Source organism: Rhinolophus sinicus, chromosome 1 (genome assembly GCF_057876585.1).
Source record: "Rhinolophus sinicus isolate RSI-liver-muscle chromosome 1, RSI-T2T, whole genome shotgun sequence".
NCBI lineage: Eukaryota > Metazoa > Chordata > Mammalia > Chiroptera > Rhinolophidae > Rhinolophus > Rhinolophus sinicus.
Window position 1 is genome coordinate 14,970,675 of NC_142501.1, and position 27,381 is coordinate 14,998,055.

General features: G+C 42.6%; 1 protein-coding gene across 3 annotated transcripts; it reads left to right on the plus strand.

Moving 5' to 3' along the window:
- The first annotated feature begins 3,455 nt into the window (after positions 1 to 3,455).
- PRDM4 (PR/SET domain 4) lies at positions 3,456 to 26,516 on the plus strand. Of its 3 annotated transcripts, none has more exons than XM_074326267.2 (12): positions 3,456 to 3,594; positions 3,926 to 4,192; positions 7,434 to 7,567; positions 9,180 to 9,365; positions 11,422 to 12,216; positions 16,024 to 16,173; positions 17,185 to 17,303; positions 18,260 to 18,345; positions 18,940 to 19,067; positions 19,690 to 20,004; positions 21,137 to 21,305; positions 24,843 to 26,516. In XM_074326267.2, exons 2-12 carry the CDS (start codon positions 4,182 to 4,184, stop codon positions 25,153 to 25,155), a joined length of 2,406 nt encoding a protein of 801 aa, XP_074182368.1. In that variant the 5' UTR covers positions 3,456 to 3,594; positions 3,926 to 4,181; the 3' UTR covers positions 25,156 to 26,516. The 3 variants fall into 3 exon arrangements, with proteins under 3 accessions (XP_074182368.1, XP_074182367.1, XP_074182369.1); XM_074326266.2 differs by having other exon boundaries at positions 3,571 to 3,744; XM_074326268.2 differs by lacking the exons at positions 3,456 to 3,594; positions 3,926 to 4,192; positions 7,434 to 7,567 and adding an exon at positions 8,081 to 8,190.
- The last annotated feature ends 865 nt before the right edge of the window (positions 26,517 to 27,381 follow it).

Consider the following 27,381-nt stretch of genomic DNA (forward strand, 5'->3'; position numbering starts at 1 on the left):
TACTGGCCTCCTTGCAATTCCTCAAGCCGGCCAACCACTCTCTTGCCTTGGGGCCTTTGCACTCGTCCTGCCCCCGGACTGAAACACTCTTCTTCTAGATGTCCACATAGATCACTCCTTCAACCTCCTGTGGTTCAAATGTCACCTTTTCAATGATATCGTCTCTGTCTACCCTATTTAAAATTGTAGCCCCTGTCCTTGAGCACTTTCTGTCTTCCCTGCCACATCTTTTTTTCATGGTATTTATTGCTATCTGGTATATTTTATATTTTAAGTACTTATTTGTTTATTATTGGTTTATTATTTATTTATTATTTCCCACTATTAACGTAAGCTCTATAGAGACTGGTATTGTTTGCCTGTTTAATTCACTGCTTTATCCCCAGTGCCTAGAGCAATGCCTGGAACATAGTAGGCACAAATATTTGCTGAATAAACTTTAGCCTTTCCATGCCTTTCTGCAAATGTTAAATAAAGAAATGAGTCACTTTGAATCTGATACAATAAATTATAATTGTATCAGGCTTTTATGGAGGAGAATCCCAAGAATGCCAAAGAACAGGTTCACCCACATGAAAAGTCGTTATTTCCAGACCCTCCTTACCATAAAAGATTAGAAGCAGGATTTGAAATGGTAATTATAGGCAATTGAAAGAAAGATATCCTGAGAAGCCTACTCCAGGCCCAAATTTACCCATCACTGTCCTTGTTTGAGGGCTAGAAGACAATGTTTAAAGGTAATTTGTTCTCTACATCTGTCTTTTCCACCCAGCAAAAATATTAATGGTTGTTATCTGGTTTATTTTATATACAGTTATCTCTAAGGTCTACCCTACATCTTTGTTTCACAGTCTTTTGAATACTTGGTCTTCTAATACTAAACAAGCAGCAACACTCTTCATTTCTGTTTGTCTGATTGGTCAGTAATTCTCCCATTGTTTTTATTGTCTTATTGGCAACTTGGTGTCTCTTTAAAGTGGCATGGCACCCTAAATCAGCTCCTCAGGCAACCTTTAGGTATCCATTTGCTGTATGTCTCCAAGTAAATAGATCTGTGAATCCATAAGCATAGCTTAGAATGATGCCAGTTTGACTTTCATTTGTTCATCAAGTACTTATTGAGCACCCAATACGTGCTAGGTATTGTGTTATGTCATATAGCATTAAATAAGATAGACATGGTGTTTTCCCCAAAACTTAAAATCTATTTGGCAAGACAAAAAAATGGAACAATTAATTCTAATAAAGATAAGAACAATGAGAGAACATACCATGGACCTAATCTAGTCTGGGGAATCGAGTTCGGATGCTTCAGTTTTTGGTGATCCTGATAGCATTTATTTTTTAAATTTATTTTTTGAGGTATTTTTACATATAATAAAACTCATCAATTTTAAGTGTATTCTGGTGAATGTTGACAAATGTGTACAGTCGTGTAACCACTGTCACAATCAAGATACTTTCCATCACCCCTGAAAGTTCCCTCACGCTCCTTTGCAGGCAACCTCATCCTTCCCAACCCCTCCCAACTCCTGATAATCACTTATCTGCTTTCTCTTCCTATAGTTTTACCTTTTCTAGAATTTCATACAAATGGACTTTTAAAATATGTAGTCGTTTGTGTATGGTTTCTTTCACTTAGTTTAATGTTTTTGCATCCAATATCAATAGCTTGTTCCTTTTCATTGCTGAGCAGTATTCTAATATGTAGGTATACTCTAATTTGTTTATTCACTCACCAGTTGATGGACATTTGGGTTTTTTCCAGTTTGTGATTATTACAAATGAAGCTTCTATGAACATTTGTTTAATTTGTTTACAAGTGTTTGTACAAATGTACATTTCCCTTGGGTAAATAAATATCTAGGAGTGTAATTACTGAATCGTATGGTGTAAGAAATTGCTAAGTTGCTTTCTAAAATGGCTGCAGCATTTTGCATTCCCACCAGCAAAGTGTGAGGGTTCCAGTTTCTTTAGATCTGCACCAACACTTGTTATAGTTGGTCTTTTTAATTCTGGCCACTCTAATAAGTATGTAATGTTACCTCATTGTGTTTTGATTTGCATTTCCCTAATAAGAAATGATGTTGCTCATCTTTTTGTGTGCTTAATTGCCATCCACGTCTTCTTTGGTAGCTATTCAAATATTTTGCCCATTTAAAAAAAATGGGTTGTTTGCCTTATTATTGAGTTTAAAGGATTCTTTATATATTCCTGATAAAAGTCCTGTGTCAGATATCTGTTTTGCAAATATTTTCTCCCTTTCTCTGGCTTGAGTTTTTATTTTATTGACCGTGTCTTTTCAAGACCAAAAGTTTTAATTTTAATGAAGTTCAATTCATTAATTTTTTTAGTGGTTCCTGAGTTTTGTGTCCTATCAAGATTACAGATTTTCTCTATTTTTCTTCCATAAGTATTAAAATTTTAGCTCTTACACACATCTGACCTGATTTTTATATACACCTCTGATATTTACAAAATGGTTGAAAAAGAATAGGCATGGAAAACCAGAGTGAAATCATTCAGCCTTTTATCAAACACATCATCATTGCTTTGGCCCCAGGTTTGAAGTGGCATTTTAGGGAATAATGTCTATTACTTACTTGTGATATGTCTTTCTTGCTTTAAATTTCTATCTGTTGTCAACACGAAAGCAAAACCAATGTGACCTGTTAATGTCCAGTGATTAGTTCCCTCGTGTGGAATGTGCTTTCTCCTTGTGACAAGTAAAGAAGGAAACATTGAGTCGACACCACTCCTGGCTCTAGTCCAAAACGTTGTGTGTGCCTCTGTCCTTTCGCATGAGACAGAATTTCCAAAACCCACCAGTCCCCACTAGACTGCTAACTGTTGAAGGTCAGGACATGGGTCTTATTTTGTATCCCTGTGTTTGAGATGTAACTCAATAAATGTCTTCTGAACGAAAGGAATTCCTGGGTCTCCGCTGTTCTGCTGGTGTGTGGAAGCTACCAGGCAGTGTGTTGTTGGAACCATTTTCCTTTAAAACGATCTCAGTATTATTCCTAGGGCTTAGCACACAGTGCCTGGCATGCAGCAGGAAAAGAAGGGCAAAGAAAGAAGGGGAAAGAAATTTGTACAAAATCCCACCACCACCGTTGATGACTTGAAGCCGGGAAACTGCCACCCTACAGGTGTAATATGTGAAAAATACGGGAGCTACAATCCCAATCCCAACACTGCCATTTCTGGGCTAAGTCCCTTGTTTCGAATCTTATGGGCTTGCGTGGGCCCGCGCTTCCCTAATGGGCGAGTACCTTGAAGACTGAAACCCTGAGTCTGGGGTCTTTAAGGGACACAGAACACACTCCCTGCGTGCACATCCGCCCTGGTTGCCTAGCAACTAGGTCGATCGCTCGGCGCTCCACTCGATCCTGCTGGACTGAGACGCGGCCCGCCCTGCCCGGCTGCCGCCCGGGTCCCCACGGTGCGCACGCGCGGAAGGGGCTCGGCGGGCGGAGGGGCGAGCCGAAGCGCGGGTGCTGTTTGCGGGCCGCGGCGGGGAGGGGCGCACGCACGAGGGGAGGAGCGGCGGGTGCCGCGAGTGGCTGAAGAGCCGGAAACGCGCCTCGGAGGGTGCGGCGGGTTGGGCCGGGCGGGAAGCGTTAGGCAATCGGCCCCTGGGGCGCGGGGGTCGAGCGGGCGGGGAGGGCCCTAAGGCGAGCTCTGCCCGGATGAGGAACAAAGCGGTGGGGCTGGCGCGCGCGCCCCCCGCGCGGCCGACAGGTGGGCTGCGCGCGGGCCGGGGCGGGGCGAGGGCGGTGGCGGCCTGCGGGTCCCGTGCTGGCGGGCGGGCGAGTTGGCCGCCCTTGGGAGGCGGTGTCCGCTGGCCTGGGCTCTCCGGCCGCGAGGTGACGGGGGTTGCATCCTCCCTGTGTTTTGGTGACGGCCCTTGCCCTCCCCCCAGGTCGAGCAGCCCCCCTCCCGAAGCTCCTGGAGGAGAAGCCCCGGGTGTCCCCCGGCATGTCCCATCTCGCGGCGGGGTGCGTGGCCGCCGGCCCTCGGGAGAAGTTGGGCGGCCCCGGACGGCCCCGGGGACGAGTGGCCGCATTTGTGCAGAGGTTGTAAGCAAGATGCGGTAGCACGTGACCCTGGAACGCAAACCCTGATGCCGGTTCCCCGCCACCCGTGTGCTTTTTCCTCTGACCCTTGGCCCCAAGCAGATGCATCACAGGTAAGTAGTGAGGTGGGTTCAACGCTGGTGACGTCTTTGGAAAACATGTGGCACTTGAGAGTTCAGAGAGCCTTTGTTTTTGGTACCTTTGGGAAAGTTACAGGTGTGATTTGCAAGTCGATTTGTGTCTCAAAGGGAACAAGAATTCCAGAAACTAATGTTGAGTATACTCTGATTCAACCTAATTTACTCCAGATTTGCATAGTTGTTCTAAGTAGTCGTTCATCAATTGTTGGCTCGTTGTCACCTTTATCCTATGCCTTTGAGTTATTTGAGCGTTTAATAATGTCTTTATCTGGGTTCCAGAGTGTATTTTTAGCTCATCACCATGCATCACCTTGAATTTTGCTGGTTACCGTCTGTCTGGATGGTAAGGTGGAGAAATTAAGTTCTTAATTCTGCAGGCTTCATGCTGTTTAAAGTTTGCTACTTTTTGGTACCATGCCAGTACAATACAGAAAGTTACATTTGGCTGGTCTTTTAGGATCCTTTCATAGGCTGTATGTTTAGGATACAGAAGATAAAGCAAATTCATTGAAATTACTGTAACTGTTGCATTTTGCAAAATGACTACGTTTCAGTTAGTTTTTATATGTCAGTCTAAGTAAAGTTGTAAGTCCAACAGCTGGCAGATGGTTCCATCATAGGTTAGTTAGAAACACACACATATTAGCTGTAGAAGTATGAAGGGAATAATTTTATGAGGAATATATAGGGAAGAAGAGAGAGCTTGGTATCTTGATTTCCGGCTCTTCTCCCAGGATTGCTTCCTAGATCCCATATGAGAAAGGTAGATAGAATAGAGTTGCACTGGGGTGGCCAGTTGGCTCAGTTGGTCAGAGCGCCGCGCTCATAACACCCATGTCTCCAGTTCGATTCCCACATGGGCCAGTGAGCTGCGCCCTTCACAACTAGATTGGAAAAAAAAACAAAAAACAATAGAATTGCAGTTTAGAGTGAGAGTTTTATGAGGGTGATGTTGTAAATTCTCTTCCTTTGCTTTCTCTCTGGGATACTAGTTACCTTTGGTTTATGGCTGCTGAGGTCATCACATTTTAGTGACTCACAACAGCAGAAATCTGCTGAGCCTTTCACATTAAACTCTGGCTTCAACTGGTTTGAAAAGTCAACCTGTAAACACCATTTTGATTTTTATCTCAATTGGTACACAGATTATTAATATTCAGGAATTTTCAGAATGGGATTTGAAGCCACAGACTTTTAATTGTACTTTAAAAAATTAGTGTAACCAATTTGTTGAAGGTCATTGCTACCTCAGTAATTGCAGAGTTTTAAGTAAACATTCTATTTGTAGCTATAAAAAGTTACAGAAAAAGTCTGTTTGAAACCAACCCAAGTCCAGAAACTTTCAGTACTGAGGTAGCTGTGGTTTCCTTAAGCTATAAGGGGTTTTTTTGCTGTTGTTTTTGGGGTGTTTTTTTTTTTGCATTTTTTGATAACGTAATTACTGTCTTTCATCAGATGTACCTAATTTGCCCTGCGCTTCTAGTTATCTTTCTAGTACGGATGAGCTTGCATTGCTCCATCTAAGCTCCATCATTTCAGAGGGCCTGCTCTATACAGGGTACTGTATTCCGTCAGCCTTGTATACTTCATTAATGTCTGGGAGCTTAGTTTCATGAGATACATGGCCAGAGCTAAGGTTGAAGCCTGTGGGTATAGAATAATGCAGGAACAGGTCTGCATGGGACTTGAAGCATATCCCACTATGTAAATACAGATCGAATGTTTCGGAATTGTGGAAAAGGCAAAATGGTCCTTTCATTGTAATTGTCTTTCTCTAATTGTAGTTAAGAGCTTGGTTTTCTTAAGTTAGGCAGACCTGATTTAAATCCCAACTCTGCAACTTACTAGTTATGTAATCTTGGGTTAAGTTTCTTCATGTCTCTGAGTCTCATTTGCCTCATTTCTAAAATGGGATTAAGAAGAATATCCACCTTACAGTAGTTAAGGATTAGGTGAGATAATTACATGTCAATCACTTAGCCCTGAATCTAACACATATAGGAAGGCAGTAATAAGTGTTAGCTGTTATTTTCAGGTTGATTGATAGCTGATACTGCCATTGTTCAGAATTAAAAACCTATTTAGATTTGCTTTCATGGCTAAGGAATATGTAGATCCATTTGAGTCCTCCTTCCCTTCTTCACCCCTCCCAGGTATATACAGGCACACACAGAAGAATGTGTTACTGTGATATTCATTGTAAGGATTGGAGGGTGTTAGTGACCTCCCTTAACTAGCCTGTTGGCTGGCCTCTTGAAAGTATGATGTTTATACTACGGCAGTCTGTAATTTCTGATCCAGGGACTAATACTGATAACAACCTCCAATAATGTCTTGTTCAAATCAGTATTACTCTTACGACGTTATTAATGGTAATGCAAGATAGACGGCATAGAAAAGGTGACTCTCAGATTCTTCGGCCTGCCCCACATGGTCTGTCGGTAAAAAACAGGTAAAAATTGGTGTATTGAACAACTTTTTGGCAGCATGACCTGTATGTGTGTGCTTCCACGGAGGTGCCGTGTGATTTGGGGCATCTGGCAGTCTCTTTTTGAGCCTCAGTTTCCTTACGCACCTTATTTTGATGACTTGGTGAGAGACATGAAGTAGAATCTGGCAGAACTTACGTAACGAACCTTGATATGTGGAAGAAATTAAGATGATTAATTATTAAAATGTTGCTATACAATTTTAATAAAATGCTGATCCATGAGAAAGCACGGTGCTTCTTCACACCATTGATAATCTAATTCAGACCCAGTATCACTTTAACTCCTGGTAAGAACTAGCAAATGTTTTTTGCACAGGTTAAAACAAACTGCCTATGAAAGTCCTGGTTCAAAATAATAAGCCAATTGGAGAAAACAAATATTGTGAAAGGAAAAACTTGGGTGATTTAAAAAGACCAACAAACCCTCATTGCCAATGTGCTCTAAGGATTGCAAACTTCAGATACCGTGCGCAGCATTTGGAATAAGGCACACCCGAGTTAAATCCTATTTCTGCTGTGTGACATTGACTGAGTTACTGTCTCTGAATCCCAGTTTCCTCGTCAATAGAAAGAATATGACACTATCTCAGAGAGCTGTGAGCACAAAATGAAATGATGGTTAAGTCCCATGTCCCCACCCCCATTGTTTTGGGTTCTTTAGTACTTTAAATGGAGTTCCTGAGGCAATTGTTCGCATAACTAGTTATGTGTACTCTTTCTTAGGATGAATGAAATGAACCTGAGCCCAGTGGGGATGGAGCAGCTGACTTCATCCTCTGTGAGCAATGCCTTGCCAGTCTCAGGGAGTCACCTGGGCTTGGCTGCCTCACCCACTCACAATGCCATCCCTGCCCCAGGTGAGTGGTAAGGGAGAGCAACTGAATTTCAACACTTAACTGCTGTATCAATTCTCAAAGGAGCCTAGACAGGCTCAGAGTCAAGGGAGAAGAGTGGAAGGGACAAGCCAAGCAGGTGTGAATGGCGGCCTCCATGGGGTAGCACAGTGGAAGAAGACATTTCTGCAGAGCACTGGAGCTCCAGTGATAGGACTAGCGGTTTTTTCTTAGTCCTCTGCTTCAGTTGGTGGCCTTTTGTCTCGAACTGTAATTGACTTGGCATTTTGTCTAAGATTACCCATTTATCTGGTTCCCACTCTTGGCACTCTGTTCCTGGGTTAACGGCGGAGGATCAAAGTTTAATAACTATTCCCTGAAAGCATGAGAAATCCAGCTTTATTTTCTACTGCATCTGAAACTGGCAACAACTGCAAATGCTCCCAGCCTAGAATTATGGAGAAAGAGGAGGCACCAGAGATGGATCTCCTGCATGGAACTGCCCACGAGCCTCAATACCTGGGAGAACAACAGAGGAGAAGCTCATTGCCCCATCACTATACTTTTAGAACCTCTTTTATCTGCCTAATTTAATTTTCTTTTTTCTATTGAAATGGAAAAGAAACAAGCTCTTGATTCTTAGAATGGTAAGCTAGTGATTCTTAAGGCTCTGTGACATTGTGATGTATTTGGACCTTTATCAAAATAAGAGTTAATGTTTAAGAGTATTTAAATCTATAAGTTATTTAAATAGTTCTCTATAGAGAATTACTTGCTTAATTACTAAAATGCAGCAGTTAAATAAGTGTCATCTAAACTAAGGTCTCTACATTCCTCTAAATGTCCATAAAATTTCTTTTTTTAATTTATTAGTTGTTAATCCATTTGATTATGTCGTAGGCATTTCTTTTAGTGGACACTCTTGTTAAGGAGGAAAAGCCTATTAAAAAATATTGCCACTGGTAAAAATAATGCAAATCAGTATTGCCTAAGTTGGTGAGTATTCATTATGATAATTAGGCACAGTAAGAGTCACTTTGACACTTTGCAGATGGATATAATCCAAGGTAGATATAAGCTAAGGGTTATATTTTTTTTAATAATGAAGTACAGCATATATGCAAAAGATTGTATAAAAGTACACACACACACACAGTTTTACCTCTATCTTTAAATTAGATTATTTTCCAAGTAGAAGCATATCTGTGAATTTTTAAAGTAAAGCATTCTTACCAGATAAAATGGGAAAAATAAAATATGTAAAAACCTGTAACATCACAACTCAGACCATTCTCGTGAACTCGTGTATGTTTCTTCTCATCCTTTTAATCTCTGTATAATTTGTTTTCTCAAATTGCATTCAAGCTAGATTTTTAATTGTAATTAAATGTTTGGTACTTAAGAGCAGTACAGACAACTGGAGGACCAATGTGGCATTTTAAAACTAACTTGAGAACTAACTTTAGGACCTGTTTGTGATGTCTGCACAACACTCCCTATCTGGGGATGTCAAGGGTTGCTAGGTGAGATTCTTGCCTGTAAGCAAAAAACCTGTCTAAGAGTTTAGCCCGTGATTATAGACAGAATTGTTACTTCCTTATTTTCTTTTAATTGAGAAAAACATTTTTTTTTATAGGCCTGCCAGTGGCAATTCCAAACCTGGGTCCCTCCCTGAGCTCTCTGCCTTCTGCTTTGTCTCTGATGCTCCCAATGGGTATTGGGGATCGAGGGGTGATGTGCGGGTTACCTGAAAGAAACTACACCCTACCTCCACCACCTTACCCCCACCTGGAGAGCAGTTACTTCAGAACCATCCTACCTGGTAAGTATTATATGGTAGTTCTCCGGGAAGTTAGAAGAAAGAATAGGGCTGACTCCTGACCTCAGTGCTTGAAGACTTGAATAACACTTTTTTCTGTTTGTCATTATTAGATATTAATTTCTAGGTGGAAAAAAAGTTGTTTATATTTATTTTCCTCTTAGAATGTACAGGTAATGCATTATTAATATAGCAGTTTGACTAAGCTTAATTTCCTAATGGCACCTAAGTAGTTTTTCTCCTTTCTCCACCATCCCCTTGGTTTAAATTTTTTAACTCTGCAATTGTAATTTCTCCCTATTACACGTCCTGCTACAGTGTTGTCGTTTATTATCAATTAAAGTTTATTGAATTTTTATTCTGATATAAAGTATTATATACTCATTTCATACAATTAAGCAAATAGGTAGGGGAACCTCTCATAGTGCCATCGTCCATATTTTTGGTATACTTCCTGTCTTTGGTTTATAGATTTTGCTGTTTTTATTAATTAAGATTATACTTTTTATACAATTGTATGTCCTTACTTTTTTCACTTAATATATTTCTCTATTTTTACATACTGTGTTTCCCCGAAAATAAGACCTAGCCGGACAATCAGCTCTACTGCGTCTTTTGGAGCAAAAATTAATATAAGACCTGGTCTTACAATAAAATAAGACCGGGTCTTAAATAGTATAATATAAGACCGGGTCTTACATTAAATTTTGCTCCAAAAGACACATTAGAGCTGATTGTCTGGCTAGGTCTTATTTTCGGGGAAACAGGGTAGTTATTTTCCCCGACTGCTACATGGCTTTCAGAATCACCCTTTTTAATGATACATTACATTCTACTGAATGGATATTGCATGGTTTATTATCAGTCTTTATTGTTGGACAGTTTGATTTTTCCATTTTTTTAAATTACCATTACATGAACATTTTTATGTATAATATTTACAAAATGCATTTAGGATTACATTAAGTGGAATTTCTTGTGCAAGAAGGAATATATGAACGTTTTTGAGGTTCTTTTTTTGGGGGGGGAAGGGGAACAGGGTTTTATTGGGGAACAGTGTGTACTTCTAGGACTTTTTTTTTTTCCTCTCCAAGTCAAGTTGTTGTGCCTTCAATCTTTATTTTTGTTGTGGAGGGTGCCATTCAGCTTCAAGTTGTTATCCTTTCAATCTTAGTTGTGGAGGGCGCAGCTCAGCTCCAGGTCCAGTTGCCGTTGCTAGTTGCAGGGGGCACAGCCCACCATCCCTTGCGGGAGTCGAACCTGCAACCTTGTGGTTGAGAGGATGCACTCCAACCACCTGAGCCGTTTGGGAGGCAGCTCAGCTCAAGGTGCCGTGTTCAATCTTAGTTGAAGGGGGTGGAGCCCACCATCCCTTGCGGGCCTCAAGGAGTTGAACCGGCAACCTTGTAGTTGAGAGCCCACTGGCCCATGTGGGAATCGAACCGGCATTCTTCGGAGTTAGGAGCACGGAGCTCCAACCGCCTGAGCCACCGGGCTGGCCCGAGGTTCTTAATATGTATCCTTTTCAAAGAGGTTTTAGTAATTTACACTCCTCCTGGTAATGCAGGAAGTACCATTTCACCACATCCTCACAAGCATGAGTATAAAAATAGTCCTTTCTGTTTTAATAAAGCAAGTACATTTGTGATTATTTTGAATAGAGCCTAGTGTGTTTAATAAGTTAAAAGTTATATTTAATCAACTTTTATTTTTTCACGTGGAAGATCTACTTTTAAATCATTTTACCTTTTAACTCTTGCAGAGCAAATTTCAGCATCTTAGGACTCAGGAATTCCAAACATGTCTATGTTAAAGACAGCATTTAAATGATTAATTTTCAGTGATTTCAAAAGAACGTAGTTATTTTTTACGATTTCACAGGAACAACTGAATTATGGTATGTATATGTTGCTATTTATGAAGTATGTATATTGATTAAACCACAGAAGTAGTTCAGAGATTATTTTAATTTAGTTACATTTGTGAGGAAAATAGTTTCTAGCTTGTGGAACTCTTTCTATTTAACAGCTCCTGTTCTCTAATCTTTTCCTTTCCTCAGGCATTTTATCGTATTTAGCTGACAGGCCACCTCCTCAGTACATCCACCCCAACTCCATAAATGTTGATGGTAATACAGCATTATCTATTGCCAATAACCCTTCAGCACTAGATCCTTATCAGCCCAGTGGAAATGTTGGATTGGAACCAGGCATTGTTTCAATAGACTCTCGCTCTGTGAACACACATGGTGCCCAGAGTCTCCACCCCAGTGATGGCCACGAGGTGGCCTTGGACACAACAATCACTATGGAGAACGTCTCCCGGGTTACCAGCCCCATCTCTACAGATGGAATGGCGGAGGAGCTTACAATGGATGGTGTTGCAGGCGAGCATTCTCAGATCCCAAATGGCTCCAGAAGTCATGAGCCTCTGTCGGTGGATTCGGTGAGCAACAACCTTACAGCAGACGCTGTGGGACACGGTGGTGTGATACCTATTCATGGGAACGGCCTGGAGCTGCCTGTGGTCATGGAGACGGACCACATTGCAAGTCGGGTCAATGGGATGTCTGACGGGACCCTCAGTGACTCCATCCACACCGTGGCCATGAGCACCAACTCTGTAAGCGTGGCACTCTCTACCTCACACAACCTCGCCTCCCTAGAATCGGTTTCCCTCCATGAAGTTGGCCTAAGCCTAGAACCTGTGGCTGTGTCCTCCATCACCCAGGAGGTTGCTATGGGGACGGGTCATGTAGATGTATCGTCAGACAGTCTTTCTTTTGTACCACCTTCGCTGCAAATGGAAGATTCCAACTCAAACAAGGACAGTATGGCAGCCCTGTTTACAACTTGTGAGTGTGCTTAGCCCTTTTCTTTTGGACATTTTTGTAGAAAGGGCCGTCATCCCCAACAGGCTTAGTCACTGTCAGCTGTTACGGGAGTATAGAAAGTAACGGGGCTCTGGAATGTGCCTTTGTAGTGTCCTTTATATGAGTGTGGTGCCCTTTGCTTCAAGTAAGCCAAATGACATACAGACATTTCACTGGTTCCTACAGCATCCCCCTGAAGTACGGAAACCGTCATTTTATAGATAAGCTTACCTCTATCATATGTAAGGTGTTTCCCAAGGTTTCACAAATAGAGAGTTACTTATAGGAATAAACTTTAATAAGGTATTCTCTATAAGATGCCTTGTGCGTTTTCAACATACGACAAAATTGATAAGATTATGTGTACTTTTTTTTTTGTCCCCATAAGGAAGCATAGGTGGATACAAATGCAATTTTGTGTTTGCTCAGAATGCATATAAATCGCCATAGTTGGGCATGTAAAATTCTTTTTATGGGGCAACAATAACCAAAAGCAATATAAAAATGGTCATTTTTTTTTTTGGTGTCACTGCATGCGTCATTCATGCAGGAAACATGTTGAGTGCTTATTACGTGGCAGCCTCTGTGTTCGATGCTGGGGAGAAAATGGTCCACAAGAGACAGCACATGCCTTTAAGGAGCTTGCAGTCTGAGGGGAAGCAGAGGCGAGCCGCAGGCTGTCGCGGTACCGGTGTGATAAGTGCAAAGGGGGGATGAAGTGCAAGGCGCCCAAGGAGCCTGAGGGGGGAAGCGTCGAACCAGGGCTTGGAAGGGGCAGGGGAAACTTACCAGGGGAGGGAACGTACATGGTAGCACTGTCCTGAAGGGCAAGAAAGATGTTGGCAGTTGAGGATCAGGAAGAACAACGTCCCAGACAGAAGTTGTCTCCCCTGAAGTGCCTCAAACTAAAAGACTGACTAGTAGTTCAGAATTACCAAAGCATGACATGGGGGTGAGGGGAGGGGTATGTGATGAAAGAGACGTAGGAGCCAGAACACCAAGGGTTTTAAGGAGTGAGGCTTAGCACCGGCGGGAGGTTCTGATGTCATGTGAGGATAACTAGTTTAGTAGAGGCAAGTAGACAGGTAAGGAAGATGCTGCCATCATTTAAGTGAAAGGTGATGATTTTCCATCCTAGGTAGAGGTACCAAGGATGAGGAAAAGAGGATATTTACGAGAACTCAGTGGAGCCTGTTGAGTGGATGAAGCCAGAGTGAAGTGTTAAGGAGAAGACCCTGGTTTTTGGCAGGAGAACGGGGTGGGTAGTGGTGCCATCCCTTAGGATAATGAATAGCGGAGGACGAATAGGTTATTTTTTTGAGGAGTGAGGCTGAGTGTTAGACATGTTGATGTTGGTGTCTGTAAGACACTCAGTAGCGGTATCTGGAGCTCAGCGATCTGTCTGGAAATGTTTAGGGATCCTCAGCGTTAATCGTGGCTGTGGAAGTGGGGGCAGATCAGCTAGGACGAGTGTGGAGTGTGGCCTGGGGATAAGATGCAGCCGCAGGAGACCGGACAGGATGGTCGGAAAAGTGGGAGGAAGCTTCCGGTGCTACAGAAGCCAAGCGACGGGGAGACCCTTTGGTGTTAACCTTTTAAGTCTCAAATTTATGATTTTTGAATATTTTAATCTGGGAATGTAACGTAGGCTCATGAATTTAGCAGAAGATAAGAGGTGGCCTAAATCAACCTGTTGATCCTTTGTAAGTGGGCAAGCAGAACCTCTTGCTTTTAGTTGTGTTTTTAAAAACAGATATAATTCACATGTACGCTTTAAAGTATACAGTTTAGTGGTTTTCAGTAAATTGCCAAGATTGTGCAACTGTCACCAATGTCTAATTCCAAAGTATTTTTATCACCCCGTAAAGAAACCCCGTTGGCAGCCACTCATCAGTCCCTCCGTGTTACCCGGGCTCAGGCAGCCACTACTTTCTGTCTCTGTGGAACTGCCTATTCTGGACATTTCCTCTAAGTGGAATCACCCATGTGTGGCTTTCTGTGTCTGGCTTCTTCCGCTTAGCATAATGCATGCTGTCATGGCCCATTCACGTTGTGGCACACGTCAGGACGTCACTCTTTTTATGGCTGAAAAATACTCCATTGTGTGGATGGAGCACATCTTACCCACTTATCGTTTGTGGGCGTTTGGGTTGTTTTCCCCCCGTGGCTGTTGTAAACTATGCTGCCATGAAACATTCACGTACAAGTGTTTGTATGAACATGCGTTTTAGATTCTCTTGGATAAATATTGAGGAGGAAAATTGCTCTGTGTTACACTTTTTGGGAAATTGCCAGACTTTCTCCAAGTGGCTGCACCGTTTTACATCCCCAGCTTCAGTGTGAGGGTTCCAGTTTCTCCCCGTCTTTACCAGCACTTACTTACTTTCTGTTTTTTTAGTGCCATCCTAGTGGGTGTGAAGTGGCATCTCACTGTGGTTTTGAGTCGCATTTCCCTGATGACTGATGATGTTGAACGTCTTTACATGTACTTTTTGGCTATTTGTATATCTTTAGAGAAAACTGAGTATTTTTGCTGTACGAAATCTGAATCCTGTTTATTTGGAGGTAATTCCCTTTCTTATTAAGAGTCAGTTCTCAGTGAGGGTAAGGGATCTCTAATGTGATACTCAAAGAAGTTTTAATCAAGTAGTAGTTGAAGAAGTAATATGTTATTACTGTTTTGGCTAAATATGAAAACACTGATATTTTATGCCGTATAAGTAGAAATTTTAACAAATTGCTTAGGAAAAAGAGACACTTAGGTGGCTGTAGTTACATATTTCACCTATTTTGTGAACAAATTTGGGAAGTTTGAACTCATTCATTGGCTAATCGAGGCGTGAACTACAACATAGAGAAAGAAAAGTAAAAGGGGAGCAAAAGATTTATGGTGAAAGACACCCATGAGCTTGTAATAGCGAAGTTACACTAAGCGTAGAAAACAGTATATGAAGGAAGCACCCTTTCCGATGATGCATAAAGAAAGACCATATGAACAGTAAGAAATTAAGAATGTTAAGCAGATACACCTGCAAGAATATATTCTACCTGCTGCTCCAAAGAACAGGTTGCAAATTTGTGTGTGTGTAAGTATCTGTCCTCAGAATCTGGCTGACCAGTGTTTGTAGCAAAGCAAAAGAGAACAGCGTGTAGCGTGGTCCTGTAATGTCATCTTTGTTTTGGCTTTACATGACTAACAGCATTTTGGCTCAGTTTCCTCTTAGAGTTTAGTAGAACTGGAATCTAATTTTGGACTTTAGAACATCCTAGCTAAAGGTATTACTTATGTATTTAACGTAAGGAGTGCTGCACAGTCGGCCCTCCATCTCCATGGGGGGTTCTGCAATCTGCTGATTCAACCAACTGCAGATCGAAAATATTCGGAAAAAAAAAAATCTCAGGAAGTTGATCCCTGAGCAATACTGTATAACAGCTATTTCCATTGTATTGGGTGTTATACGTAATCTGGGGATGATTTACAGTAGGTGGAAGAAGGTGCGTAAGGATGAGGTAATGTAGTGTTAGTTTTTGATCAGTCTGTCCCTTGTGCACTGAATAGGAGACTGTCCTGTCGGATCCAAAGGGAAAAATTCAGATCTTGCTGAAAAATATAAGTGTATGTATATATATGTGGTATATTTTAGTGTAAGAAAGTAGTTCTTTGGTTAATTTCTACTAGAACCTTGCTTCTTACTACATTTTAGTAATTAGCGTTTAACTAAAAAGTGGGCGGTAATGCAGCCTGCTTGAACTAACCCCATTTGTGTTTCTCATATTTTCCGCCTGCAGGGTGCACCCTCTGCGACCGAGCCTATCCCTCAGACTGCCCCGACCACGGACCAGTGACTTTTGTTCCGGACACGCCAATAGAGAGCAGAGCGAGACTTTCTCTCCCAAAGCAGCTTGTTCTCCGCCAGTCAATTGTGGGAGCAGAAGTTGGTAAGAACTGTGGGACCATAAAACCCCATCTATTCTCTTCTTTCTTTGTAGGGTCGAGTTGTAAAAGTGGATGTGTATAATTTACTGACTATTTGGTTGATCCCAAAGTCAATTTATGGCTGAAGACGTATCTTTTTAGGGACTCTTCATCTTGGCCCTTGGTGATAGGAATGAATCAAGTTGAAAACTTTATTGGGAAAGTTCCCCTTAGAGTCAGAATGGAATAGAGGAGAGAATCCTGGCCCGAGTCTTTGAAGACTTGACTTTTATTTTTAGCTATAGCATCGACTAACAATTACCATGACAAAACACTCTTTGAAACTTTGTTTCTTTCATAGAAACATGGAAAATTCATCCTGACAACCATTTATTGCAAAAGATACTTAGATCGAATGTTTGCAAATTGTCTAATACTCCTTTGGGAAAACGAATAAGGACTGCAGACTGCCTGAGCATGCTTACCCATATTTGAATTTAACGTGGTTTTTGAAGTATCGCGCCATTTCTTTGAAAATATGAATCAAAGTTCATTATTCTTTGAGTTGTAGCTTGGGCATGATGTCAGTTGAAAACATGAAACAACTTAGGTAATAATAGAGCAGTGCTTTAAGCACAAACGATTTTAGAAGTGTGATTTATTTTGTAGTAATTGCTTTATATTTTTATAATAGAATAATGTTCTCTGGTCTTTTTTATGTATTAACTCCAAAGTAACATATTTGGAGAGAAATGCTTTGATTGCTAGTATATAAATCTGGGTTCAGGAATTTCCGATGCCATTTCTTACTCTGCATGTTTCTTCTGAGCTCCCTGTAATCTGTTCATGACATTTTCCATATTTACAGGATGTGCCTATAAGACTTAGATATGTCTCAGAAGTGCTGGATTCTCAGTAGTTCTTGGGTTCACTGAAAATAAGACTCTTTGCGTGGACTTAGCTCCCCTCTTCTGTGTCGTCTGAGATGTTGAAATCACTGATTGTGTGGCTGACCAGTGTTCTTCTGCTGACAGGCGTGTGGGCTGGAGAAACCATTCCTGTGCGGACTTGCTTTGGGCCTCTGATTGGCCAGCAGAGTCACTCCATGGAGGTAGCAGAATGGACAGACAAGGCAGTGAGCCACATCTGGAAGGTCAGTGTTTATGAAACTTGTGTCTGACTTTTGGATGTTTTTATTCTGATGAGGTAGTTAAAAGTGACGTAAAAGTCAAAATTAGCCACAACTCACACCGTGCCATTCACCTGTCAGTTACTTAATATTACTGACTTTCTGTTCTTGGTAGCCAAGTTATATACATTGCATAGCAAAACACCAGCTATAGAATATAGAGGATAAATGTTTTAGTCTCCATTTCATTAGATAATCAAATGATTCTGCTTTTAAACTTGTGGCAGCTGAGGCTATTGGCTTTGTTTATATGATGAAAGATGAAAGCCTTATTTTATAATCAGCCAAAACATTCCTGAAATATTTATCATAGGGAACAATTCTAGAGTTAGAAGGTGACATGATTCTCTGGTTTTCTAATGGGAGGGGCTAGAAATACAAGCTATTGACATAACAGCTATTCCTGTGACATGTTCGTATAGATCTTAGTCAATAGATGGGGAGTGACGCTTTCAAAAGTGACATGAGGGGAAACGGGTCTTGTGATCATTGGAAAGGTAAGATGCCATTGGCACTGGGACTTTTAATTTTGGTATCCGAAAGGGAACCTAGAAGAATGCTAAGTCCATTAAAAAAGAATGAGAAGAGATGGTTCTCTGGCCTTGTTTGGTCATTCAGTGGCACCATGTGGGGTGTGATAAAAACAAGGTTTTTTGTCTTTTCCAGTCAAGCCAAAATGTGATTCATCAAAAACAATGTCATTCTAAGCACTGAGCATTGAGTGTAGGTCTCTGATAGTCTTTATGGGATTGCCAGAAATAGGGGGACTGGTGAAATAACAGATGTAAGAAGGCTGCTATGTATTTTCACACTGACTAGGAAAGCTGGTACCTAATGCAAAGTAAAAGAAATTGCTAGCCTAAATTTAGTAGCACTTTTTATCAGTTCGTTTGATGTGTATGTTTGCCTTCTGTTGGCAGATATACCACAATGGTGTCCTAGAATTCTGCATTGTTACAACTGACGAAAATGAATGTAACTGGATGATGTTTGTGCGCAAAGCCAGGTAAGCGTAGTCTTGAAATTGTTATGATTCAGATGTTTTTCAGTAGGAAACTTGATGTAACAGGGAATAGCTGGAGAATACAAATTACACTGACATCTGCTCATACTCTAAGGCCTAAGGCTTTTCACCTTCTTCACTCCAGTAGTTGTTGACTAATCGTAATTGTAAATCAAAACACAAGAAACTATCCTTTCTTAATGAGCAGTTTCTTCAGCTTACCAGTGCAGTAAGGAACAATACTGTTACCTTTGAATTTGCAAGTGGATGCCTTCTCTTTACATTGGCTATTAGTTGTAGTTAATTCTTCTTCAACTGTCTCTCTCTCTGTGTCTTTGTCATATTGTTTTTTAAGACTTAATGTACTTTTCTTCTAATAATAGACTCTAGTGTTTCTGACTGTAAAACAGGGCGATAAACTGGTGTACTGAAGAACTCTGTGTCTATACATGTCTTTCGTAATAGGTAGGATAGGCAATTAGAAAAATGACCCAGAGAAGTCATTATATTATATAGGATTTTGCTAAAGGGATAGGATGTATTTGGTAAATATTTCAAAATTAATACATTTTTGATCTATTACATATGATAACTTAGGAACCGGGAAGAGCAGAATTTGGTGGCTTATCCCCATGATGGAAAAATTTATTTCTGCACCTCACAAGATATTCCTCCTGAAAATGAATTGCTTTTTTATTACAGCCGGGATTATGCTCAGCAGATTGGTAAGTGAACGTCAGATTTGTTTGTCACAAATCTAGCATAGTAAAAACCCAAGGACCAGAGTAAAGTTTTGGTAATGATTTAAATATCAGCTGAAACAAATCACACGCCGTTGTCTATATAAAAGGGCATTACCCCATGTTAGACGTGTTAAAATTGGTGAGGTTTTTCACAAATCTGTGACTGTTGTGGACCAAGCAGTATTCTTTCATAGCTTTTGTGTTGGGACTTTGATTTGGGGAATTTGAAGTTCCTGAGGCTGCTTGTTGAGCCAGTACCATTGCAATTTAAGTTCGTAAAGGACAACAAAACTCCTTGAATTGATTTAACGCTGTAGGTTTTTCTTTACACTGTGTCATGATGACACATGAGGTTAAGTGTGTGCTGCACATAGGTTTCTTGCCCAGGAAACCTGCCTTGTAGTCCACTTTTTACTGAGTGCTTCCTCTGTGCCTGGCACTACTCGAGGTGCTGGAATAGAGCATTGAACAAGACTGTAGTTTTAGGGGCAGTAGGCAAGCTGGAAATTTTGGTAGACGGGAGGATTGTGAGTAACAATTGTTGATATCAAGAACAGCGTTAAAATGTAAATATCAGGAGACATTGAGTACTTTTTCTTCCAAGGTGCTCCCGAACACCCAGATGTACACCTGTGTAACTGCGGCAAGGAGTGCAGTTCTTACGCAGAGTTCAAGGCCCACCTGGCCAGCCACATCCATAACCATTGTCCCAGCCAGGGCCACAGCGGCAGCCATGGGTCCGGCCACAGCAAAGAAAGGAAGTGGAAGTGTTCCATGTGCCCTCAGGCCTTCATCTCTCCTTCCAAACTTCATGTCCACTTCATGGGTCACATGGGGATGAAGCCCCACAAGTGTGACTTCTGCAGTAAGGCTTTCAGCGATCCCAGCAACCTGCGCACCCACCTCAAGATACACACCGGTAAGTGAGCTTGGACCATCAAAATGGAATTCTGCAACAGCAGTTGCGGTGGTAAAGGCTTGACGGCGAGAGAGTCTTGCAGGGAGAGGTGAGATAAGGTGTTAGAGGATGAATCCAGCGGGCTGTCAGCAGGACTTCTCTGGGTGGTAAGGCTTGCTGGGATCACTGCTTCCTCAGAGAGAGTGGGTATGAGGTGCTGCACTTTCCAGGTGCCCCCGCTGTACTTTGAATGCGGTGGGGGCAATGCAGTTCATAAGCAGGAAGCTGATCCATTTGTTTGGACTTAAAGCAAAGGGAATTCTCTGGAAATAGCCGGAGCCTCCCCTTACAGTTCCCTCTTGGTCACCAGCCAGAGCCAGTTTCTTGCCTGGGACTATGGCTCAGTAAACACTGCCAAATATGTTGAGTTTCCATCGTCTAAACTCCATGCAAACGAACCCCTTTCTGTTGGCACTTATTTTTTTCATGCATACTACAAAACACCTGATGAAGTTTTAGTTTTCTTAGCTGGGTCATCAGTTCTCTTTACTTTGAAAGTAAAATTCTTCCTCATCCCTTTGCGTTACGACCGAGTAGTCACAACAGAAACTGTATGTCCCACAAAGCTTAAAATACTGACTAGCCTTTAAGAAAAGGTTTGCCAGCCCCTGACATAGAGTCGTCTTCTTTCTGCAGTCTTAAGAAGAATTTTGTTTCATCCCTGGTTTATGAGGTCAATGTAGGTTGTAAAACTACGTTTGCCTGTAGAAAAGTACTAGAACTCATGAGGTTTTTGTTTTGTTTTGTTTTAAATATAATTGAGTTAGGTTGGGTGCTAGGATTATAAGTGACTTTTCAGATTTTATATTGTGCGCGCTATAAGTAAGTAAGTAAGTAAGTAAATACATAAATAAATGTTTTAGGTAAGCAGTCCGAGAAGTAGGTTAGATGTATTGGCTTCACCAGCTTCAGTTGCAGAAGATAAGTTGTGTGGCTGTGAGTGGTTCTCGGTCGACAGCCCTAGAAAGTGAAGTCCCACCTCCCGTCAGGTTCTGTTGTATTCCTGCCTCCGCCTCGTACCTGTACGTGTGCCTGCGCACACTGAGAGGCTCGTGGCTGCACGATGCACAGTGTGATCGCTTATCCTGTGCAGGTCAGAAGAACTACCGGTGTACGTTGTGTGACAAGTCTTTCACCCAGAAGGCTCACCTGGAGTCACACATGGTCATCCACACCGGCGAGAAGAACCTCAAGTGTGATTACTGCGACAAGCTGTTCATGCGGAGGCAGGACCTGAAGCAGCACGTGCTCACCCACACGCAGTGAGTCTCCCCACGCCAGGGCCCAGGTGTTGGGGTGGGGCGGGCAGGCGCTGGCTGACTGCTGTCTCCTCCGCTGGCGCCCGCTGGGTGCCTCCCGTGTCCGCGGAGCCACAGGTCAGACGCCGGAGGTTTTGGTTTTATCCTAGAAGATTTCACTTGGTTGCTTGCTTGCTTTTTTAAAAAATTTTCACTTCTCTCTGTTGTTACTTTTATTCATATTTTCAAAACAAAATATTTAACAAATTTGGAGGAGGGGACAACATTCGACACATAACACTGCCATAATAATCACCTGGGAAATGGAAAAAACAGCAGTTGGTGCCAGGGCCCCACCTCCAGGGATTCTAACTCAGTTGGTCAAAGGTAGAGCCCTGGCCTTGGTGTTTTAAAAAAGCTCCCCAAACGACTGTGATGTCCAGCCAGATTGAGAACAACTGAGTTCATCCAAATGCAAGACTTGTTTCCACAGTATCTCTGGCAAGTATAGTATTTCTTCTTGAATACCACATAACTGATTCAGTTTTGAGGAGAAGTTTGGCTTGCATCAAGCTGTATCAGCCTCTGTCCATTTAGTCTACATCTGCCCTCTGGAATCATACACATGAGTTTAATATTTCTTTACCTTGACAGCCTTTCAAACTCATGATCATTGTCGTGGTCTCTTTAAGTCTTATTTTCATCAGGTCAAATGTCCTTAATTTCTGCAACTTTTCCTCTTACCACCTCGTTTCAACTTTGGGACCCAGAAGTGAACACAGTATTCCAGATAAGATCTGCTCAGGTTTTAATAGAGTTGCTCTTTTCTTTGATCTTGACTTTCTCTTCTTTTAAGTGATGCCTACATTTGCACTTTTTCTTTGTCACCATTTCACAGCATAATGCAGTATAAATTATTTTGAGATTAGTTTTATAGCTTTCTCTCCATTTGGGTTGAGAATGGGCTTTATCAGGTACTGACCAATGAAAACAGTTCTCTTAAATGTGGATCTGGACTCTTTGTCAGTATGATGAGATACAGAGGGCGCCAAAAAAAATATATACACCTTTCAAGAAAGGAAAACTATTAAAATTGTAATACTCACTATATACCGCTAACAAAAGATGAATACAAGTTACGTTTGACTCCTGCAGTTACAAGAGGTGGTTGTAATCAGCGTCCAGACACATCTGATTACAGCGAACTGCTGCTTGAGCAACGCTGACCAGTGTCCACTTGTGTACAGTTTTTTTGGCACACCTGGTATAATATGGCTCTTTGCCAAACTCCCACGGGATAGAAAGAAGTTTTTGGACTGTCAGGACCTTTAGCTAGTGTAAGTCATTCATAAAAGAAAACTATCCACTTAAAATATATTTGAATGAGACTTTAGGCTTCCTATAAAGATCACTGGGAAAAATTTCAGGTGTTTGTATTTTTTCTTTTAGGAATTTCAAAATGGATATAATAGTATTGCAGTTCATTCTGTTTACCTGGTTAGGAAACAGCTACAGCCCTAAAGCCAAATGCAGCAGTGGGAGTTCCTCCCCCACAGGGATCCCCTGAGACTGAGGCAGGAGGCAGATGCTTTGCGCTTCCTCTGAGCGAGAAGCTTGAGCACAAGAGCAGCGACGCTCACTCCCCGGTCATCTCCTTAGTCCCGTGGCTTTAGATGCCATCTTTGTGATGTATATCTCCAGCCTTACGTATCTAATTCAGTCAGCGTGTCTGAGTGGTGGATGTTTGCGAGGCAACTCAAACCTGATGTGTCCGTAACTCAACTCTTACCATGATCTCTCTGAACGTGATTGTCCCGTGTTCAGCAGCTCAGTAAATGGCATCACCAGTCATCCCAGTGGCTCGAGCCAAGGACCTGCGAGTCATCCCCCCCCAGCCTTCCACCCTTTCCTTCCTGCACGTCTTCCCTTGTCCACACCACCAGCACCTTGCGTATGGAGCACGTCCCGGGTGACCTTGCTGTGTCGGCTCTTCTTGCCTCACGCATTCCCCAGCACAGCCTCCCCGGCCTGTGCACACAAACCCCGCATGCTGCCCATATTCTGTCCACAGTGGCTAGAGCAATCCAGTAAAGCGGAAGGAAGGGTGTGCCCATCTCCACTTAGAATTCTCCAGTGGGCGTGCCATCATACTTGGCTTCAAAGGTCTTTAACAGAGCCTAGAAGCCCCTTCATGAAGTGGTAAAGGTACTTGGTGACCCCTGCCATTTCATCTTTTATCACGTTTCTCCTCATATTCTGCTTTAGCCACACTGGCCCTCTTCTTGCTGCTAATACAGCATAGTGCACCCACTCCAGGCTCAGGGCCTTTGCACTATACGTCCTCTGTCTAGAAACGTCTCCTACTGGATAGCTTCCTGTCTCCCTCCCTCACTTCATTCAGGTTTCTGCTCAAATGCCGTCATCTCCTCAGAATGGCCTTCCTTGACTGTCTTATCTAAAATAGGACTTCTTCACTCTTACCTGGCTTCTTTTTTTTCCATAGTACTTATTACTATCTGATATCTTGCTGTATATTTACTGTATTTGTTTATGGTGTGACTCCTCCACTAGGTGTAAGCTCCATGAAGGCAGGGTCTCCTGCTTGGAGAAGGTGGTGGAAATGCTAAGGCGCCAGCCTTCGGAGGCTCCCACGGCACCTTACCACTCCGTCACGGATTTAACCCCTTTTACCCGTTTCATACACTGGGCTTTCATTTAGACATAGGGTTCAGCTGCTCGAAGAAGAGTTTAAAAATGCCTGGTCTATATGATCTCTAAGGTTCTTTTCAGCTCCAAAATGTCTAGGCCAGGGTTACTCAAACCTTGATGCTAACGACGTTGTGAGCTGGGTGTTTTTGTTGTAGGGGCTACTGTTAACACCTGAGTGAGGTAGACTCATGGACCGGCCAGCTGGCAAACGTTTTCCAATTTGAATCTTCCATTTGTTGATGAGAAAGTGGGCAACCGGAAGTGTCAGATGGCTGCTGATGGCTATGTGTATTGCTAGAACCACACTGGAAAACAGCTTAGTGTTACCTCAGAGCTGAATATGCTTACTCTTTAATCCAGCTAGACAGCTCCTGAGTGTACACGTGTGCCCTAGAGAAACCCATGCGTATGTGAGCCACCTGACAAGTAGAGGATTGTTAAGAGCAGCCTTGCCTGTGGTGGTAAAAAACTGGAAACCACCAAAATACTCATTAACAACAGACAGACCCAGTACCACAGATAAGGTGTGTGTTTGTCAGTAGTGTACAGCAGTGGAAGGGGACAAACCACTGACACTTGGAGCAACTTGGATGAATTTCACAAATACTATTGAGTGAAAGAAGCAAAACACACAAAATATACAGTATGATTCCATTTAGCAAAATCAGTCTATGCTTTTTAAACTATACAAGTGTTTTATGACTCGTCTGTAGGATGTATCTCCTACAAAAACATATGATTCTAGATGGATGGAGCTTCTCTGACAAAGGCCTGAGGTTGGGGAGGATAAGCCTGTGCCTCAGTTGTCGTGTGTAACCCCAAATCAAATGTTTTTTCTCGTGTTCCTCTTAGAGAACGCCAGATCAAGTGTCCCAAGTGTGATAAGCTGTTCTTGAGAACAAATCATTTAAAGAAACATCTCAATTCACACGAAGGAAAACGGGATTATGTCTGTGAAAAATGCACAAAGGCTTATTTAACCAAATATCATCTCACCCGTCACCTGAAAACCTGCAAAGGGCCCACCTCCGGTTCCTCAGCACAAGAGGAGGAAGAAGAGGATGAGTCAGAAGAGGAAGAGCTAACAGACCCCCTGGGGACGGAAGACTGTCGGATGAACAGTGCTGTGTATTCAGCAGACGAGTCTCTCTCTGCACATAAATAAAAGCCAGCTGTTTTGGATGGAAAAGGCAAAAGGGAAAAACACACATAACCAGTTATCCACTACAATGGTTTTTCTATAAAATGGTTTCTGACTTCTTCCAGCCAACAGTCAAAACAGACTGAATGGGATGGATGAAGCACTTACAGAGGGCCATCCTAAAGAAAACACTTTAACACAAACGGGGCACAAGGGCACATGTCCTATTTTTAAGTGATGTGTGGGGAGGGGAATGTCAACTTTTGAGGTCTGTTCTCTACATGATAATCTGCCTGTTGCTTTACTGTCCGAGGCAGAGCTGCCCTCTAAGATGAGAGAAGCTACCCAAACAAACCAGATTTCCTTTAAATTATCCCAACATTCCCTTGTCCTGTGATTTAGCATCTGAACTTGGTCCCTGCCTCACAGTCGTTCCGGGTGCTGATGGTTCTGGTGTTTTATGTGCAGCTGTGACTTCACGCATCCCAGCGCAGGTCAGAACACCGCTGTGTGAGCGTTGTGCGTGGACCGCAGCTAACAAGCTTAAAGCACCACCTGCCTTAATCTCCACTTGGGAGTTTAGGGTAGATCTTGCTTCCCCACAATTTCCCAGGTGCCTAGCGGGCAGATGAACCAGCAGCAGCCAGGCAATGGGCAGTGATGGCGAGAAGAAAAGGAGAGATTCCCGGGCAGCTGGCCAAGAAACTAGCTTTGAAGCCAGGGTTTGGCACTTGATGGTGGTTCCTGAGAGATCTTTGTAGGTTTAGACGTATCTGTCTCCAGTAAAGCTTCCAGCCCCTAGACGAAGGGAAGCTGGAGGTGGAGAGTCAGATAATGCCTGCTGGGTCATCTGGCGACAAGCACACTTGCACTCGGCTGGCAAAGGGGTACCTTGGAAGGAGGGAGGCAATGATCCTTCATATCTGGCTTACCCTATGCAAAGGATCAAGACACCGTTAAAATGCTGCCAAGTCAGAATGACAGACAGATGACTCCCAATCCATTGGTGCATTGGCAAGGTTAGGCCTTCCTAGTTGTCTGGTGCAGGACCTCAGCAGTTAAGCATGGTGGATGCCAAAGGGTTTGGAAAGTAGGAAGCTTACTGGTTACACGGGTGTGTTTGCAGGGTCCCGGCTTAGTTGCTTCTTCCCTCCATCTGCTCTCACCTGGTGTCCCCATGCATACCCTGCTCTCAGCAGGAAGCAGATGCGTCCTTATGTTGACGGTTGATAATCGTGCTCCTATGCTGAGGCATGCCCTCTGGGCTGGAGAGCAAGGACTGGTGGGAAGGTTTTGCTGCTAATGTATTTATGGAATGAATGTATTTCATTCAAATCTGTATTCCTCTAGGAAGGATTAAAATAAAAACTTTTTTTTAAAATACAGGATTCTTGTAATCTCATTTTGTAGGAGAGGAATGACTCTTAGGGAAAAATCTGGTACAACTTGAGTTTTTTTAAGATTAGAAGTGGAGAAAGCATTTCCTAAGTATTATAGTTTTGAGATCACATTCAAATACGCATCTGCGTACAGTGCTTAAACTGCTTCCTGTGTTTCCAGCTCATCTGCCCTCGGCTGCCTCCTTGGAGAACTGGCCGGTGGACATTTGAGGGAGGAGGTGAGGTGGTGGTGGGTGCGTGGCTGCCGACACTGGGTCATGAAGCCTCTGTCAGGTCAGGGCAGCTCCGAGCTCAGCCTTTTGCCAAAGGTATCCTGGTGGCAAATCAGCCCTGCTCCCAGGAAACCACTGGTGCCAGAACTACAAGTTTTCTCTCCCTTTATCTCAGTAGCTCCTGTGGGGTTAAATTCATTTCCCAATGCTGGTTGAAATTCTGCCTAACATGAGCCTAACGTCAAAAGGGCCAAAACCAAAACAAAGCGAAGCCTGGAAGAGTTAAGTGAGACTAGCTGTGTAGCTGTTAACTGCTTATTTACCACTGTCTCCTGTTTTTCACCTCTTAGACTTAAATGGCACATTGAGTCCTCCCAAGAGGAATAAATTAGTAACTGTCCTTCTGCCAAGATTTGACTCTGAGCCTTCCATGCCAACTGCAGGTGGCCTCGTCTGCTGTTGCTCTTGGGATCAGTCTGTTGGGGAAACGGTCACGTTGAGAAGCAGGATGTGACGAGTGAGCTCGGGAGCCCTGCTGAGTGTCCTCCCGTCTGGGCTTTGCTGCGTGATGGTTTGCAGCCTTCGCTAAGTTATGTAACCTCTCTGCCTCTGTGCACTTTAAGTAGAGAACAGTAAGA